The 19,945-nt window shown below is 36.2% G+C and overlaps 1 protein-coding gene across 2 annotated transcripts in view; it reads right to left on the bottom strand.

Moving 5' to 3' along the window:
• Window positions 1-16,277, bottom strand: part of dpp9 (dipeptidyl-peptidase 9) — a 31,568-nt gene extending 15,291 nt beyond the window's left edge. Inside the window, exons 1-10 of one of the 2 annotated variants that reach the window (XM_079638176.1) lie at window positions 16,086-16,277; window positions 12,274-12,364; window positions 11,944-12,182; window positions 10,847-10,959; window positions 10,574-10,747; window positions 10,298-10,469; window positions 8,471-8,581; window positions 6,888-7,016; window positions 4,909-4,970; window positions 4,725-4,825 (exon numbers count right to left, since the gene is read on the bottom strand). In XM_079638176.1, coding sequence (XP_079494302.1) covers window positions 4,725-4,825; window positions 4,909-4,970; window positions 6,888-7,016; window positions 8,471-8,581; window positions 10,298-10,469; window positions 10,574-10,747; window positions 10,847-10,959; window positions 11,944-12,182; window positions 12,274-12,329 — 1,157 coding nt within the window. In that variant the 5' untranslated portion in view covers window positions 12,330-12,364; window positions 16,086-16,277. The remainder of the gene's footprint in view (window positions 1-4,724; window positions 4,826-4,908; window positions 4,971-6,887; window positions 7,017-8,470; window positions 8,582-10,297; window positions 10,470-10,573; window positions 10,748-10,846; window positions 10,960-11,943; window positions 12,183-12,273; window positions 12,365-16,085) is intronic. The other variant, XM_079638177.1, reaches the window with a different exon arrangement.
• Between the last annotated feature and the right edge of the window lie 3,668 nt (window positions 16,278-19,945).

Genomic DNA, 19,945 nt, shown 5'->3' with positions numbered 1-19,945 from the left:
CATTGTAGGTGCTTTTAACGGTGGACAGATCATAATAGGCACTCTGGTTGGTCTGTGGCTACCCCATACACAGCAGAGTGTGATGCACTGTGTGTTGTGAAATCCTCTTATAACCATCATTACAATTTTGTGAGCCACAGTAGACCTTCTGTTGGCTCGGACCAGACAGGATAGCCTCGTGTCCTCGTGCATCGATGAGCCTTGGGCATCCAACACCCTATCGCCGGTTTGTGGTTTGTCCCTCCTCAAACCACTGTTGGTAAATTCTGCAACCCACATGCCTTGCCATAACAATTTGGCCCTTTGTGAAAGTCTTTCAGATCTTTATTACTGCCCATTTCTCCTAAAACCAACACGTTTATTAACCCTCTGAGGTCGGCAAACGCGCGGGCGCGTTTTGCTCGTTTTTTTTTTACATAGCAGCAAAATAGACCTAAAATACTCTGTCAGTTTTGGTCATACAGCCTTAAGAAATATGAAAAAATAAGCTGTTAAATGTCTACTTTTTTATGTGTCCACTTACAATCGAAATAAAACATTGTGCTTTTGTAAAATAAAGAAAGTAAACAGGGAGTGCTTTCTGCCTCTCCGTCTCCGTGAACTTTTTTTCTGAAGCACTTCTCTAAACTCAAACAAAACTTAGCGAATACTATTCACTCAGACATGAGCTATATATCTCTATAATCATTGAAGTGTGTAGTTTTAAATTATCTAATTCAAAACTAAAATAAATATTCTCTGTTTATGTAATCTATATATAAAGAGCGAGAGATCCGCCATTCTCATTATCGTTCTGGCAAGCTCATTATCTGCTAATGTGACACACCCATCGAGAGCGCGCCGCTATTCAAACACAGATCTGAAGCAACACATGCAAACCAGTCAACGCCCACAACAGCTGGACAACACACTCGCTGTGAGGAATAATAATATCGTGATAATCCTGGAAATTTTACCTCAAACGTGCTGGAGTAGCCTAACAACGGATCCAGCTGCAGATCATCAGTAAGTGCTTTGTTCTAATCGCGATATGAAATGGTGTCTGTAAACCGCAAAAGACTGTTTAAATTTGAATCGCGTTTCTGTGTTTGAATGAATGAACGGCACAGACGCATGTTGTTTACTCCAGCTCGCGCATGTCTGTGTGTGAATGAAACTATCTATATTGCCTACTGAGATGAGTAAAAATCGACTGAATACGTTGAAATAAAATGTCTTTGTATAAGCAACATATTAAACTTCAAATTAACATTTATGCCCTAGGCTAATATATATTAGCCAATAAAAGACAATATTTTACAGACGAAATATGAAAGACAACATTTCGTTTTGGATAGATTATAAAGTTTTTACTGCCACATCAAAACCTAATTTACAAGGTGCAAACAAAATCTTAAAAGATCAATATAAGCCTTCTCTTTAAATTATTTTTGTGTTTTATTAGTGACGCATCCAAAACTTTCTGAAAATACGAATGAGAATTAACTGCACAATTACTAGAAATGTTTACCTTGGATATTATACAATTTGCAAGCATGCACACAGTTTGTGGAAAAATACACTTTTTTCAAGATGTTTCCAACTCTGAACCAATTCTGTAGTTATATATATATGTATGTATGTATGTATGTATGTATGTATGTATGTATGCATGTATGTATGTATGTATGTATGTGTGTGTGTATATATATATATATATATATATGTGTGTGTATGTATATATATATGTGTGTGTGTGTGTGTATATATGTGTGTGTGTGTGTGTGTGTGTGTTGTCTTTGCATTCTATGTGTGTGTGTGTGTTGTCTTTGCATTCTATCTGTGGCTCAGTGACACCTATGCAAGGCTCATTAGTATGCAGCATAGGGGATTATCACGCTGGTACGTAGTACTTCCGCATTCAGTGATCTTTGTGCACTGCCACTTCCGGTGAATCACTCATCACTCTGGCGTAGCCTACCCATGATGGACGAGCAAGTTTACTGCATCCAGGGTGCGATTTACCGTGGGATTTACCCCTTTCTGGTCAATTAAATGTATCCCTGCCTCTGTTTAATTATTTTTATCCCCGGTGGCAGGGATGTAGTGGAGGCTAAACGCACGTAAACGCCGTTTGCGCACCTCCCAAAATTCTGAAATAGCGTTTATCCACCTCTAAATTGCGTTTATCCACCTCTAAATAGCATATTCCTAAGCCATTTTAAATTAAGCTTAGGCTATGTCGTTTTAGTTTCATATTGTTCATTATTAGTTTCATTGTTAAACCTAGGACGAAGTCTTTCATATTGCGCTGCATTACTGTCAGTAGCCGCGCGGGTTAGACCATAATAATACAGGGCTAAGATTATCACAAATAAACACAAGATTTTGACGCATATCCAAGAGTTTGTGGAGCGGAGTGTGAGCGCGCACTGCATGGCAAGGACGCGCGGGCGCATTTTCCTATCAACAGTGAAACAATTTAAAATAGGCTACTCTATCATTTCTGGTCATACAGAAAATAATAATACATTATTCGCAACTACTTTTATTTGTGTAAACTCGCAATATCAAGAAAACGTTGTGCTTTTGTCAAATAAAATAAAACAATCAGGTGCGCTTTCATGATCTCCGTGAACAGGAGCGCGAGAACTGAAACTAATATAGCCTATATAGGCTAAAGCTCGAAATGTCCACTTTAAAACAAACAAATTAGAATCGAAAGCTAATACATTCTGATTATGTAATGCGTATGAAAGGTGCATTTCTCTCTAACGGCGCATCTGCTTAACAGCGGAGATGGAGATATGTTTTTAGCCGACACTGATTTAGAAAACAATAGTTTATTAAAAACAATTAAAATGCCTCGTTATTTTTTCAGACACATTTATTATCATTAGCTTATAAATCACCTTTCTGTAGGCTGTGGTTCCAGAGACATATGGCTCTTCTCATTCAGCACTGCGGGAATAATATCATTTCCAGGTTCTAATTTTGTCTTAGAAAAATAAATCAACAACAACAAAATCCGTATTAATTTGTGAATATTTTAAATGTTTAATTAAGGGGCAAAAAGTAATAAAAAAAAATCGTCAATTAATTTTTTTGCGCAGCATTTGGTGTAGCCTACCATTCAAATAAAAATTTTGGTGTTCAATTTTGCGTTTTAAAAATACAACAACCGGTTTCGTTTTGTAATTACGGGTTAAAAATATTTTTCCTTTTTTTATTTATGCTATTTATCCTCCCCTCAAAGTGATCATAGTGCTACTACACTGGCGAGACGGATCACAAAACTTATCACGAATCCGTGGTTTGATTAGTCAGTTTTATTTTAAAATGATTACTCACTCACTCTTGAGTGTCTGGCGCGAGTGATTTCAATGTTAAGTCAATGTAAAGACGCGTTTACGCGCGTCTAGAGGTCCTGTTTAGCGCGGCGCGGTAGACGCGAGGCTCATTCGCGCGTCCAGTTCACGCGAATTGCTAACACAGATAATGTATTTTCTATCATTTCACTGTAGCTCAGCATCGCGATGTAAAGTTAACGTTATTGCATGATCACAGTTTCGTGTGTGGGGAAAGATAAGCGATTAGAGAAAAATATTGCATTAGGCTAACGTAGCCTACTTCATGAGTTTAGGCTATAAGAAAAAAGATTTTACAATTCCTGCACATGCAGTAATGAAGTTCATGTTCTCATGATTTATTTGTTTGAATAAAAATGTTTCACAAAAATCTGTTTTTTTTCACAAATAGCACCAATCCCTGGTAAATTTACCCAAAATAACTTTTTCTGACGTACATCGACCAACTGAACAACACTCCATCACAGCCCGCTCCAAAGTGGACAAGGGATACGGTTTCTTTTTCGAGAGCTTTAATCCACTTCTTCCTTAGACTCAGTTCAGTCTGGAATCCATGGAAACTTGAATGAGGTTGGCGTTGTTTGTTTGATTGACAAAGTGGAACAGAGCAGTGACATCTAGCCTTCGTTTCAGCCATTGCTGAACTGCGCCGGAAGTGGACATGCACAAAGTTGAAAAATCCCGCCCATTAAACCCGGAAGCGTGATAATCCCCTATTAGCGGGTCTTTGTCTCTCAGGTGGGAATGAGGACATTATTCATGACCTTATTGGATCATTCACGCCCACCTGCATATTGCCTTTCGAAACAAAAAGTGTCTTACAAAATTTAAATCAATCTATTGTTTAATGTGAACGATTAGCCCGGATGATTTTCAGATAATTTTAAAGTAAACACTTTAGCCGACAACATCCATTAGTCAAAAGTATTGTGGGAATATGTGAAGTTGGTCGTTTTTGGTCTTATATCAGACAATTTAACTTTGAGTTTTTTGAATAACCACGCATAAATAATATTCTCTCAAAAATGCAAACATGTACATACATGTTGCTCACATATTATGATAGCCATGTTCGTGCTAAATAGAGTGTAATTACACCTTTGCCATTAATATGTTTATAAGCAACTGAAAAAAATACAAATATCAGGTCATGTCAAAACATCTCAAGGACCCCAAAAACACCTTAGACCCCAGAGGGTTAAGAGAGCTAAATGTTTGCTTACCATCTAATCTACCCAGACCTTAATATGTGGCCTTGTTATGAGATGGTGAATATTCACTTCACCTGTGACTGGTTAAAATGGTTTGGCTCATCATCAGTATAAAGGAAAGACATGAGAGTGAATTTCTTTAAAGCAATTATTTGTTGTTACTTACAATTTGCCATCTTTTGTCCATCCAGCTCTCGCAATGTATTCAACCCCAGGAAAGAGTGTTGTGAATGGGAGAACAAGCTCCTTGTTTTGTGCGCTAATAATCTACAAAAAGAATAAGGGATCATTATAAAGCCTTTTAGCCAGGCATAAAGAAAGAAAAAGTGAGCTTGGTCACAGGTACCTACCTTTCCGTTCTGGTCAGTTCGAATCTCTGATAGTTTCAGGCTAATTTGAGGGTTCTTACTTCCTAAAAGCATAGAGAGGGGGATCATCAGCATTATTGTTAACATTAAGCACAACTCCATTGACAAAACATTGATAGTAAACAAAACGATGCAAAGAATATCCTGTATTTTTAAGAATCAACGTGTTAATTTAAGTGTTGCACTTCCACATATTTATGCCATTAATTCTGGCTTCAATTGACCGTTCACAAAGACCCGCCCCCCTTAGTTACGTCACTATGTCCGACAAGCTACGCCGCTCTCACGCCACACCATGTTCTCACGCAGTGAAAAACCCATCTCTGCGGGGCAGAGAGAACACCGACAACGCGCTGACAGACAGGACAGACCAGGTTACTTTTCGGTTACTTTTGATATTAAACATATTAAACAAAGTCTCACCTTTCAAATTTGATTATTTTTTTTAAAGAAATTTGAACAATAAATACTGTTCTTGAAAGATTCAATAAATACCGTTCTGGCTCTTTAATGTGCCTGACAGATCGCTGTAGAGGCTCGTGAACCGATCATCTCTTCCTTCTAGTTAATTTATAGCATCAAATAAACATGAATGAACATCAGAAGGAATGTTGTTTTAACCGCAGAAAGGCGTCAGTACACTCCGCTTTTCAAGTTCAAATTCTCCCATGTTAATCTACTAACTCTCCTGACTGCTTTGTCAGACAAAATGGCGAATGGCGAAGTATGATTGGTCAGATCACCTGTCAATCAAGCTCCCTGCGAAGGGTTAATTATACTTCCACTTAAAGGGATACTCCACCGTTTTTTCATATTAAACTATGTTATTCCCTTAACTACGACGAGTTGATACATACCTCTCTCGTCTCAGTGCGTGCACTTAATCGCTCTGGGGCGCCGCGACACTTTGATAGCACTTAGCTTAGCCCCGTTCATTCAATAGGGGCCAAGCAGAGAAGCTACCAAACGTTCATTCAATAGGGGCCAAGCAGAGAAGCTACCAAACTCCACGTTTTCCCTATTTAAATACAGTTACTCGAGTAGTGTAATTCGACCTAGGACGATGACGCAAAACAAAACGTTGCGCTTTTCTAAGCGTGTAAAATGGATAACTATATTGTATGGCGGAATACCATAGCAAGTGCTTGGGAGCACTTCGACTTGGCGCAGTAATATCTTCTCTCGTGAAAAATCCTCACCGGCCCCCGCTCCCTCTCCCAGAAGATATTACTGCGCCAAGTCGAAGTGCACAGTCGGGTTTGTCTCAATTGAACGTAAACAGTTGGGACAATATTGGATGTGTCAATGTATTGGATCCGTGCATTCAGCTTTAAAGTGACAGCAGTCTAATAACCTGCTGCTGTCTGTCATTAATGTTAATAACAAAACAAAAGAAAAAAAGAAAATCACTCAATGATCTTGACTGAATAACTTGAATAGCTTTAATAAGGAGTATTTACTTTATACAAATAAATGTGTCTGCTTGAAAGAATGAAGAATGATGTATGCAAGCTGTTATAAAGAATGCATGTATCATTACTTAAAAAAGAAGCCCAAGTTCTTGTTTCTTAATGAGAAGTGGCTTTATTTAATTTTAAGATAAAGACGCAAGATAAAGATGTTATATGTCGAAGCAGTTAAATCTGTGTCTGTATTGCATGTTCAAACCTTAATATCATTCATATTAACAGGTTAATAGATGTTTTCATTGGAAATGATGATAGTAATGACTTGCTGTACAATAGTTAAGTCAAGAACCTCTTTGACGGATTCAGTAAGAGTTAGTCTTATCACATGATATCAGTTCACCGATTAATATGTTGTCTTTAGCAACCCAGGAGTCAACCCACAAAACAAGCTACAATGGTTCCACTGTATGTTTGTAGTATTTTTATTCTAAATGGATTTTTTAAATGGAATTGATTCTCGGTTCTCAACCATATGTTTGTGTTTGTGATTACCGGTGCGAGGATATCTGTACACATCTGCCTTCCGCTCCTCCAAAGCTGGTGAGGGCACATGAATAATCTCCACTTCTGATTCATCAACCTCCTCATACAGCAACTGGAGTGTTCTGCCTCCATCTGCATCTACAAGCAAACATAAACAGGATAAGGGGATGCAACAGGTGGTCGATGCATTTTGTGTCCAATCAGGCTAATGTACAAATGGATTTTAAACCCAAATAAAACTAAAACAAAGCCTGGTTTATACCCGCCACATGTGCGAAAGTGCATGCAGAAAAAAATGACATCATTTGCGGTGTGTGCACAACATTTTTTTGTAACTTTGCATGCGGCTCCTTCTGAAGGTGCACAACTTTGAGGTGACTCTGGTACCCAGTTTGTGCTCGTCTAAATTGCTTACATTTACAAAATTAGCCAACAGTGGCAGAAATAAACCCTTTTAATGAAAATAAAGGTCCATGTTAAATAAAAATGGTTGGGAAATTAAATGAAAATGTTTAATTTATTTATTTATGATTTAACACCATATCGGCTGCAATGGCTATATTCATGGCAATCAAAAATTACAATATTTAAAAAATTATTATGATTACAATCACTTCAATACATGATTTAACCAAATTGGTAAATTATTGTAAAAAAAAAAAAAAATACAAAAAAAAAAAATACAAAATCAGACATAAATCAATAACAAAAAGAGTAATAACAATTACATAGAATCTTTCAACTTACTATTTGATAGAAATTCTAAAATTATTCCAGGAGAAATCTTTTTAAAAATGTCCATTAATATATTTTCTGAATAAAAACGTTGTCTAATATCATTCAAAAAAGGACATTCTATTCAAATATGTTTTACACCATTTAATTCTTACACAATCACAAACCTGTTTCTCTTCCCATTTCAATAAATATGAATGAGTGAGTTTTGAATGTCCAATGCGGCATCTCGCATATACAACCTGGTCATATCTATTTTCAAAATAATAACAATTAACTCCTTGATTTATATGATTCAATATGGGTTTACATTGACATTGTCAATTTCCAAATAAAGTGTTTCTTTTAATGAAAATGTTTAATATTTAAGAGATTGTTATTTCATTTAGTTTTATACAAATGTTCTAATATCCATTTATTTTGTTCTAATATCTCAAGTAATAATTTCAAGATGTTTGAAACTTTTTTTTACACTATTCTTTGATTCTTTTGTAGTGTGGGTTTGGTGAAGTGTACTAAAAACAAACATTGTTGTGTGTACCTTACTTCTCACGGCTGCTTCCTGATGGTTTATAGAACAATTACTTCAAGTCTACCCCTGTCGTTTTAAAGAATAGTACAAAGGCGAGCGCGCCAAGTATAAACAAGGCTTTAGCAAGCTAAATAAAACAACAACCATAAACTCTCTACGTCAGTGGTTCTCACAAACTACTGTATTTATTGAAGAACATACAGTTCTTAAAAATTCGGGAAATCGCTAAATAAACTGCGGTTAACTCATTCCACCACAATTGATTGTGAATATTATGAAAATAGTGATTTCGGCTGAAAACGACTGATTTAGGTGTTCAACAAACCTTCAGGAGCAGCCGGAGACCACCAGTACCCAGTGAAGCGGTCAAACTCTTCCTGAATCACAAAGGTTGCGACACCAGCAGACTTCGGGTCTTCCTTGACATTATTCAATCCTGGACAAGTGTAGAAGAGATATCAGATTTCAGAAACATCTAATCACTGTAACCTGATGTGCTCTATTTATAGATCAATGTTAAAAGAGAAACAAATAAAAATAGTCTACGAAAATAAATAACATTACAGTTTTCCTGATGTAAAACCTAACACCATGAGACTTGTTACACAGCAAAGTTCACCAATTTTCATTTTGAAAAATCTGAATTTTGAGTAATAGTGATGACGTTGCTTGCCTTAGCAAAAGCACAGCCCTTCTCCAAACCATTTAAAAAGACTGACTTTAAGCTATAGTCATTCATCATATACACAAACTTGCATGAATATTTCCAGTTATTTTCAGCTTATTGTCTATGTGCTGCATCTGTGCCATGTTGTCGATTTCCAGACTATATTTTTGATTTTCCCCTTAGTTCCAAAGATATTAAAAGATAAGTTCACTTCAGAATTACAATTCCCTGATAATGTACTCACCCGCACGCCATCCAAGATGTTTTTCTCTTTTCAGTCGAAAAGAAATTAAGGTTTCAGAAGAAAACATTCCAGGATTTTTCTCCCTATAGTGGACTTCAACGGTTATCAACGGTTTTGAAGGTCCAGATTGCAGTTTCAATGCAGCTTCAAAGGCTCTACACGATCCCAGCCGAGGAATAAGGGTCTTATCTAGAGAAACGATTGGTCTTTTTCTAATGTTTTTAAAAAATATAGTTTTTATCCACAAATGCTCATCTTGCACTAGCTCTGTGATGCATTACGCAATCACATTGAAAGGTCACACGTGTTCTGGTTCAAAAAGGTCGGGTAGGGCAAAAAACTCCATCTCATTTTCTCCTCCAACATCATTGTTTTACCTTTTATTATTGTTATTTTTTTTGTAAATGGCGTTTCACTTAGTCTTTGCACGCTCGCTTTGTAAACACGAGGTCGGTACTTCCGCCTGCGTCACGCTTAGCTAGAGCAAGACGAGCATTTTTTTTATTTTAAAACATTAGAAAAAGACCAATCGTTTCTCTAGATAAGACCCTTATTCCTCGGCTGGGATCGTGTAGAGACTTTGAAGCTGCATTGAAACTGCAATTTGGACCTTCAAACCGTTGAACCCCATTGAAGTCCAATATATGGAGAAAAATCCTGGAATGTTTCCCTCAAAAACCTTAATTTCTTTTCGACTGAAGAAAGACAAACATATTGGATGACGTGGGGGTGAGTAAATTATCAGGACATTTTAATCCTGAAATGAACGAATCCTTTAAATTTCTGATAGTGATCAAATTAAGGCCAGACAATAGTTTAAGGCTTGGTTTGTAGGGAATTACAAACCTGCGCACTATTCAAATGCGCATAACTATATAATTAATTCTTGATGCATACGTGAGTACCATCAGCGTTTCTTACAGGTTTGCGTTTAAAGTCTGTGTAGAGAGAACGGTGTCGTCTTAGTGGTCTCTAATTTAATAACTAATGATCCTTGCAACAGAAGTAAATCAATCAAAACTAACTTTAGCTGGAAAATATCTTTATTCAAGAACCGCTATAAAGCCAAAACAATCTCTGTTACCTTAAATTATCCATTTATCACTGTAAAGCCGCTTTGAAACAATCTTCATTGTTAAAAGCGCTATATAAATGAAGATGACTAGACTTGAAAATAACCCAGATTATAACCTTATTGGTAAACAACATAACTGCTGCTTTATATTAACAGATCAACAAACCTTTATGACAGAAAGTAAGTCTTCGCTCTTCTCCAGTTTCAATATTCGTCACCCACAGGTCGTTATTATTTATGAAGGCAATGAAACTGGGATCACCGGGCGAGATCTTGGGGTCCATGCGAATCCCTGAGCACTGAGTCTTTATTTCCACAGGCTTCATTGGGGCAGCCTGCTAAACATCACATGGGTTTCAGGCATAGAGAGACACATGCATTATGAAGTCATTTCCCAGAAATATTAAACCGAGGGAAGAAAAACAGCCAGAAAAAAACTCACAATGAATCCGTTATGGCCCCCATCACGGCAATAGAAAAGGCTGTTGCTTGCTTGGAAGAGGAAAAGGCCGCTTTGTGGGTGATAGTCGTAGGACGTGATGCCAAAGACTCCCAGACGCTTCCTCTCACGGAGAAGCTCCTCCTCACGGGAATATACACCGTGATGCGGGGTCGCCTACATTAATGTGTTTATGTTATTAATACGTTATAATCGCTCATATATGTGGTTATGCTGCTGTTAGCATATTCCTAGAACAAAACGAAGAAATTATACCTGAAAGTGATCTAACATCTGTTTCCATGATAACACCAGGAGGGCTTCTTTCCGTATCTTCTTTGGGATTTCAGAGTACAATAATGAGTTTTCTCTGCTCCCATAGGGCATTCCTATTTAAGTATGACAAGATGAAAACATTAGGAAAATGATAGAAATTAAAGAAACTTCGAACAATTTGAACAGAAAGGCAGAAAAACTAAAACATGTTGGAATAATGTTTTACAATAAATCTGACATCATAATGAAGAAAAGTCTTAATAAAATAATTTATTATTTCTTAGAAAAGACACTACCATTCAAAAGTTTAGGGTCAGTAAGATTTTTTTTTTTTTTTTGTAATTAATACTTTTATTCAGCAAGGATTTAATTTTATTCATCATTAGACTGATTAAAACAGTAAAGACATTTTAAACTTACAAAAGATGTATATTTCAAATAAAAGTGATTCTTTGGAACTTTCTATTTTTTTTAAACACTGATAAGAAAGGATCATTTGACACTGACGACTGTAGTAACAAATCAGCAGTTAAGCAGTTAATTATTGAAATAGAAAAATATATCAAAATATATTTTAACAAGCAGCTATTTAAAATTGTAACCATTTCAGAATATTGCTGTTTTTACTGTATATTGAATATTAGAAATCTCTTTTTTAAAAACATAAAAAATAATAATAATAATCTTACAGACCCCAAACTTTCGAACAGTAGTGTATATGGTCATATGGTCCAACCAACATGCATGAGGGGAAAAACAAAACAGGAAATGATATCAGAGGCCCCCTGCAGATCTTCATGACTGCGTCTAGGTCATTATATCAAGTAATTTGACTTTTATGACAAGCCAAGTTTGCTTCAGGTCGTTTTAAAGATTAATTTCGAACAACTCGGTATGCGTTTAAAAAAAAAGATTTATCATTTTCTTTATCATGAACACTTTTTCACTGAACCACAGCATAACCATTTAAAAGCATACAGGCTAAAAAAACACCTATATTTTAATAATGAAATGAGGAACTGATGCATTTGTTGATACAAAAAGCTGCATTCTCATGAAAAGGTTTGATTGTGTTCACAACTACGAGAAAAGTGTACCAAGGTAGTAGAGCCGGTGCGAGTGAGGGCCGGACTCATCATGCTTCTGGACGAACTGGAAGTCATGGGGTGCCTTGTTTATGATCATTCCCGAATACTTCCGGCTGCCGTGAATGATGTCACGCAAGCCATCCCATGAGTGCTTCTCCACAAAAAACTGGGAGGGGACGTCTTCCATTTCCACAACCTCTGTGCTGTCCGAGATGTCATCCACTGCGGTCATTCTGACAGCTGCAAAACTGAGCACAGGAGCGACCCGTCAGCCACACACTCAAAAGACATTTGATTTATATCAAATGGGGTAATAAAAAATTAAAAACATTGCCGTACCTTTTCCAACTACCTTCAGTGTCGTCTTCAAGTTTCACCCTTTTTCCTCTATGCATTAACCAGCATACAACCCTCAACAAGATCTGGCAACCTGCAGGATAGAGAAGAAAACATACATGTATTTATATCATGCCTTACTTGTATTCTTTCAATTATTATTTTCATTAAGGAATTTTCTCATGAGAAACTGATAAGGTATTTATTTGATTTAATAAATCGCATGTCGTGTGATTAGATTAAAACTCGCAGCCATCATATAAAGAATTTTGCGATGTGTTTTTTCAGGAGCTGATATTAATTTATTAATGTTGAGTAAACATGATAACTGTAAAAAGTGATTACCAAGAAGAGGAAGAGTTGTTGTATAAGAGTACATGTGTAAGTCAGCTCAAACTTTAGCATCCATCTTTTCACATGCAATAGAAAGTCACTCTGTGTGCATCTCACAACAGTTCCTATACGAGCGATTTATAGATTATCATGACAGAATATGCTAATTGAAGGATGATTTGGTGAACTCCACATCAGCAACATAAATTCATCAACTAACCATTCAGAGACGTCCTGTTGCATTCTACATGTTGTCACTTCTTCTTGAGTCTCTCCATCTTTGTCTGACTCCGTTTTAACATTAAAGACAATTTCTGTCATTTTAGTGTGTGTGCGTGAGGTAATCACAGCTGCTAACACACACGAGCTCTTGAAACCCCGCCCTCTGCAGCAGCTCATTTGCATTTAAAGGGCCAGGCACAAAACAACGGTGCGTTTTTGCAAACCCTCAAAAAGTGACAACTTTAACATGCTTTATAAAAATATCTGTGGGGTATTTTGACCTAAAACTTCACACACACACTTTATTTTAAACTTTACACACTAAGATTTATTTGACATCTTGTGAAAAGGGCATTTTACCACCCCTTTAAGTGTTTTCTGTTAGAACGGTGTCATGTTAGCGCCCCCTAAGTTAATAACTAATGATTGTTGCGACGGAAGTGAATCAATCAAATCTAGCCTAACTTTAGCTGGACAATAACTTTATTCTAGAGCTGCTGTAAAGCCAAAACTCTTTTACTTTAATTTCCTATTATCACTGTAAAGCTGCTTTGAAACAACCTATATTGTTAAAAGCGCTATATAAATCAAGGTGACTTGACTTTAAAATCACATGCAAGCACTCACTGTATGCAAAATCTACAGCAGAAATTATGAGCAGTCGTTATATACTTTCTAATAGGAGGGAAATACAAGCCACTGAGGTTTCAGAAATAACTAAGCATTAGCATGAGGAATGTTATTAATCTCGGCTCTATGTGAGAGGGTGCGACGCTGGTAATAGTGATGTCACTGAGGAGGAAGTAGGACAGATGCTATTATGCCAAAAAAGGTGATGCTGATAATATATTTCCAGGTGGTGTCTATATATGGCTTATCTTACCATAAACGTTGATGTGGTACAGTTAAGTTTAATCATTTTGTGAACCTGTCACACTGCAATGCAAACTGAGCAAAACGTTTTGTATATCCCTCGTCAAGGATAAGATACGTATAAATTGGATCCACAACCTGCAAGCTAGTAGTGTTACTTATTTCACAAGGGAATAGATCCAATAATCATAAAAAACAAAACTGAAGTCCAAACGGTATAGTGTGAGTGTGTGTGGGGGATGCTGGTATGGCCCATTACAAATACAACATTTGACTGACACAAACAAAAAGCTATACAAATAACAGTCATTCATTCAATCTGTGGAAACTGAAACTGTCAAGCTGATTTGAAAGGTTTCAAAGCAGTGTTCTGCTAGTAAAGGACAAAATACACAATGTTTCCAACATGGCTGTAAACCTTTCTTCTTATTCGGGAATACACTGTTGCTCAATGCATTGTAAAAATATAATAAATTGAGCTTTTATTATTGAGTTCCTAAAGACACGTATGAGGACAAGATTCATACAGCTAGCAGCTCTTGATTTGTCGTACAGACATAATCTAACAACAGCAGATCTCTCAATATTATTCAACTGTAAACCTGGGTTTGCAGTGTCACTGATTGTCATTTGGCAGTTTCTTGTGGAACCAGTTTAAAGTGCCACAGATCAGACTTTGGTGCATTTCAACAAGACTTCAAAACTAGCAAGCTGCTTTCTTAGACAGATGGGCACCAAAAACATTCAAAACACTCAAACGTGTGTGGAAAAAGCCTACTGCTTATGAGAAGGTCTTCCAGGTTTGTGGAATTGCACACACAGAACAGCCACTAGTCATGATGTGCCCACTGAAAACCCACACAGCATATGATCACGGGATTTACAGAAATCACTTCACTTTTAGCAAGTGTTTTTTCTCAACATTGCATATCAGCTCCTGACAAACACATTAATTATTATTTGAATCATCCCTTAGTAAGTCAACCATGCAATGCATTACTGTTTTTGGAAGGCTTTTGTCTTTCAAACATTCAAATTCACGTAATTTCATATTTGAATGCTATGCAGGGGATTCCTCAACTTTTTTATCAGCTGGACCTCTTTGACCTAATATGTTTACTTGAAGTAAGCCCTTAGAATTTAATTTAATAAATTAGGTCAATAATAAAATGAAGTCAATAATAATTATAGTCATAAAAATATAATTAAGTTTACTTCGCAGTTCTCTGATGTCGGTTAATGGTCATGACATGCAGGTAAAAAAAAAAATATGTACATATTTTTAGTAAGTATTATTTTCATTGTTTTTAAATAGCTTACAAACCCCCTTCAGTTCCATCACAACCCCCAGCCTGGGAAACCCTGACTTAATGCAATATTTAATGCACTTCATGTTGTTGATAAAGAATGGACTATATTTTCTCTTCATTTGTATTTTTATATTGATATGGTACAATATTTTCCTATTCAAATCAATGTGATAAACGAGTTGTCATAATAAATCTAAAAGTATTCAGATTATATTGCTTTAAATATGTGCTGTAATGGATTACATTACTAATGACTACCATTTTTGACCTGTAATTTGGAATCAGTAACTGACTACAATTTGTAGTTAATCTACCCAGCACTGTTCGGATTTTACGGGTGTTTTCTATTCGATTATAGTAACATGCGTTCGGGACGTTTCTTTGATGGAAAAAGCACCGACCGCCCTTATGACATCCAAACGACGGTCACTCACACACACATTCATGGTTTAACTCCATTAGCGCAGATGAACAGCCTTTACTACCAACTAACACACATTTGCTGAGAAGTGACATGTTTTAAACCGATCTGTCTGTGATTTGTGTGAGCTATCAGATGTTTTAGACACTGGAGTCAGAATCAGCTGATGAGTCAAAGACATGTTTGACCGGTTGGATATGTGTTGCCTGTGCTAACAGTTAGCCGAGCTGCTATCAAATCTAGATGACGGGAAATCAAATCAATCACAAAATTACACTTTTAATATAGAACTATATTATTACTTGTGAATCATGTCTTCTACACAACAGATCTCACGTAGAGTCAACAGTTAATAATACTGGTAACGTTAATGCTAATAATAATATCAGGTGATAATATCATGTTAGCATACATATCTCTCTGCTTTTTCCAGGTCTATCAGATGAGCTTTATACCGTCAAACACTAAAGCACCCTCATCAGCTCATCGTCAGATTATTATATATGCTGATCGTTATGTGCGGGTGATTGTCAGAGATCATCAGCTGATTTCATGTCTGCTCGGCCTCTGTTGACGGGCCGCTCACAGCAAACCGCTTTGTTATGAACATTATCATTTCAACTCATGATCGCTCAACATCGCATGTGGGTACTTACAGGTAGACCCTCAAAGCAAACTCTCATCTGTGACCTGTTGAATTCTTAAACGTATTTGCTGGTAAAAACAGAATCCATAAGCGCGAGAACTGCACAAAGCGACAGTCATGAGTGCTGATGAAAACCAACCGAACATCATCAGCCACACCGGAAGCGCCGACAAACTCCTACTTCCGCTTTCCGTCTAGCCGCATTCGGTTACATTCTCTGGTTACATTAAAAACACTTTAAAAATGAATACATGAATCCGAAACATACATATATATTGAATAAACCAATATCACTCTATTATATTACACTTTTTTTCGCTTATGGCAGATAGATAACTATATATTATTTTATTTCAACATATGCTGCAAGTAGGGTGACCAGATGTCCCGAAAAATTCGGGACAGTCCCGAAATCTGAGCTGTTGTCCCGAATCCCGAATCCGGCCCTAATTGTCCCGAAAATTATACTTATACAAAATCTTGAATAGAACTTGTATGATAAAACATTAAAAACTGTCCGTGGAGGTTGAGTTTCTTTTTATCTTAGAAAAAAAGAAACAAAAACAGATGCCGCAGCCAAAAGCAGCCAGTGTATTATGATATATGAGCCAGCCCCCGCCGGCCGGCGGCTCATTGGCTGCGGGCTGCGGCATCTTTTTTTTTGTTATCTTTTATTTCTAAGATACCGAAGGCGCGAATTTAGATATGCATAATGCATCACTTCAATCTTTAGATGCTAATAAAACAATTTCAACTCAAATTAATGTTTCATTATGTTTAATTATTTGACAAGTAATTTTATATCGTTTGACCAGCAGGCGTCACCAGCGCGCGCGGTGTTTACAAATTTTTTTTTTGAACACTTACCCCCACCGTCCCGGAATGAAGAATATTAACTTCAAAAATATTGAAATTCTGATAATTGTTCGCAAATAATTTAATGTGACATGTAACAAATGATTCCCATCCAAAGGTAAAATATTTGCTGTATTTCTGCTGTATAGCCGCAGTGTGGCAAAAGCTTTTGTATAGTTATGTAATTGTTTATATATATATATATTGCAGCTTTACAATTGGCCTCTGTGAATTAAAACAAACAAACAAACAAACAAACAAAAAACAAACAAACAAACAAACAAACAAACAAACAAACAAACAAGCTAAAACTACCAGAAATCATACAAATCAGACCAAAGAGCATTTCAAAAGTTAAAGGTGTAGTCCAAAAATGAAAATTTTGTCATCCTTTTCTCACCATCAAGTTGTTCTAAATTTAAACTTGAGTTTCTTTTATCTGTTGAACACAAAAGAAGATATTTTTGAAGAATGTTGGTAACCAAACAGTTTCTGGGCGCCATTGACTTCCGTATATTATTCCCCATATACTTTACCTTCATACTTTAACTCATTCATAAATTTGGTCCAACATAATACCTGAGTGTTGTAGACTAATGTCCTTGGGTGGGCACTGTTGGCTTTGAAAACGTCTCCCCAATGTTCCCTTTAAGAGCATTGTCAGAGGACAGACGCAAAACGTGCATGTGCGGCCTCATATGTGAATTACTCCCGATTAAAAAATACAGGCTATACATACTCTGTAATATTCATATTAAAGAGAGTTTCATGTATTTAGGGATGAAAATAACAACAAAAAATTGCCTATACTAAATACTATACTAAACTAAATCACATGTCAGAGGTGAATTTTAACCCAATTCTCGAAGAAGAAGAAGAAGAAGAAACAGACACAAATAAATATTTGGTTAAAAGAGATGTATCCCTGAAAGACAGAACTCTTCTTATTTCCATTAGGATGTCCTGCTACTCAGTCCTTATTTGTGGATAGGTCTACTTGCAAGTAGAATGATGTATACTAATGTTGCTTAAATTTCGATTATATCCTGGGCGGCTTAAATTGTATTGATGTTAACTCCCTATAGTTCCATACAAATTAATAGGCTTAAAGGATACTTCTGGTATTTAACACCTTGAGTCTATATTGTAGTTTGTTTTGGATGAACAAGAGTGGTGGACAACATTTTTTTGACAATGGTTCCTCTCTCGAGTTTTTGACTATAATAGAATTGGCCATGGACCCATTTAACATTGGAGTCAATGGGCATGTCCGAAAATGTCATTAAAACAGCCAATAATGTTCGTTTACAAAACTGTTAAACTCACGAGTGGTTAGTGGTGTTCGTTGATGATTATAAACAATATATCGTCGCAATATATGATTCCAATCCGTTTATTTTGCTATAGTGGAACTATTTTTTCAGACACTTCACAACCGTGTAACTTCCGCTCAATATTTGAATCTGAAGCGTTAGCACACTCCCGACCACTTGATGGCGATAACCGATGTTTATGTCTCGCGGGACATTCACGGTCACAGTCGAGTTCAACTTCATTGCACTGGTCAGTGGTCACGTCTTTCAATATTTTCAAGGTTTTGTTTGTTTATTTCGCTTACTCTCCCGGAGCACAGTTGCTCTGCTCGCTAGCCTTATGAGAAACGGAAGCGAGCAAAAAGACTACATCGACCAAATGTAAACAGCCCCCTTTCCGGTAGCGCATTTATATTAACGAGCACTCAGTCCTTCAACAGAATTCAATGGGATTTTACAAAATGACGAATAAAACACGACAGAAACTGTATTTCGCAACACTTTTTGTTTCTGGAACATCAACTAACATCACTAATATTTCTTTTCTCAATTAGGTTTAGATTTCCTTTTAATGCGCAATTATCCTAATAATAAACTCCCTATTAAACTTTCCAATTATCATCAGCAAATACTTTTGGCTTGGCGACTTATTTACAAGCATAATTTCTCGCCACGCAAATGTTTTCTTTGGAATAGGAAGCTTGTTTCTTGAAAACTGGTTCAGTAATGGAGAGACGTTAGTAGACCAGCTATTTGGAAATGATGGTAATTTATTCAGCTACTCTGATTTTATTGCGAGATACTAATTTCCATCTGGGAAAGAATTTAATCTGGTTTTCAAGGCCATCTCTTCTGAAATGTATTTGCTCTTCTTCAGAAACAATAATGGTGGCTCAATGATTTCTGTTTGTCCCCCAGCCCTGAATCCACTGTTTTATTTGTTTCTCTAATAAAAAATCCAATTGCAGAACCAGGTCTTTATTTTTTAACCTTGTTAACTCAATTCCTTACATTATTTCTTATTGGAACGTTTTTGATGATATTAAGTGGACATGTTGGGTCACTCCCTCAGAAATTTAAAACAAATAAAGTTGAAGAAATATCTTATAAAAATATTTACAGATTTTATCCTGTCAAGTATATTCTTTTTTGGGTTTTATATTAATGAGAATAATCTAATTAATGCATGTTTTTAAATTAACCTTTTGAATTAGAGTTTTATATATCCATCCATATAAATGTAAACTAACATCTTCAATCAACAATTGAATTTGTTTAAAATACAATCTCAATGTCTGTTAATATGAAAGCTATATATATCTATGATGTCTGCCATGTTTAAAATTCTTTCTTAATATGCTTTTATTCATTTTTGTGCCCTCATCCATTCTTTTCTTTCTCTTTCATTTTTTAGGAAATATTTTTTGAATAGGTTAATTAGATTCATTCTTTTTATAATTTTTATTGTTAACTATTGAGTCATAACTTGTTTATTGTTTGAAAAAAGTGTTTGTGTGTTATTGTTGTAACCTGTTTGTAAAAATCGCAATAAAAAAATCTAAGTGAGAACTAATTGCAGCGCTCTTGTCCACCGCTAAAGAGTTAGTGTCGCTATTGAGTTAGAAACGGTGAAAGCGGGTTCAGGTTTCATAGAAAGAGAATGATGAGAGCGCGTGAGCGGCAGTGAGCCAAATTACCAAAT

The sequence above is a fragment of the Phoxinus phoxinus genome (assembly GCF_949152265.1).
Source record: "Phoxinus phoxinus genome assembly, chromosome: 15".
Lineage (NCBI taxonomy): Eukaryota > Metazoa > Chordata > Actinopteri > Cypriniformes > Leuciscidae > Phoxinus > Phoxinus phoxinus.
Note: the sequence above shows the minus strand (reverse complement) of the source record. Positions and strands in the feature narration are given on the sequence as shown.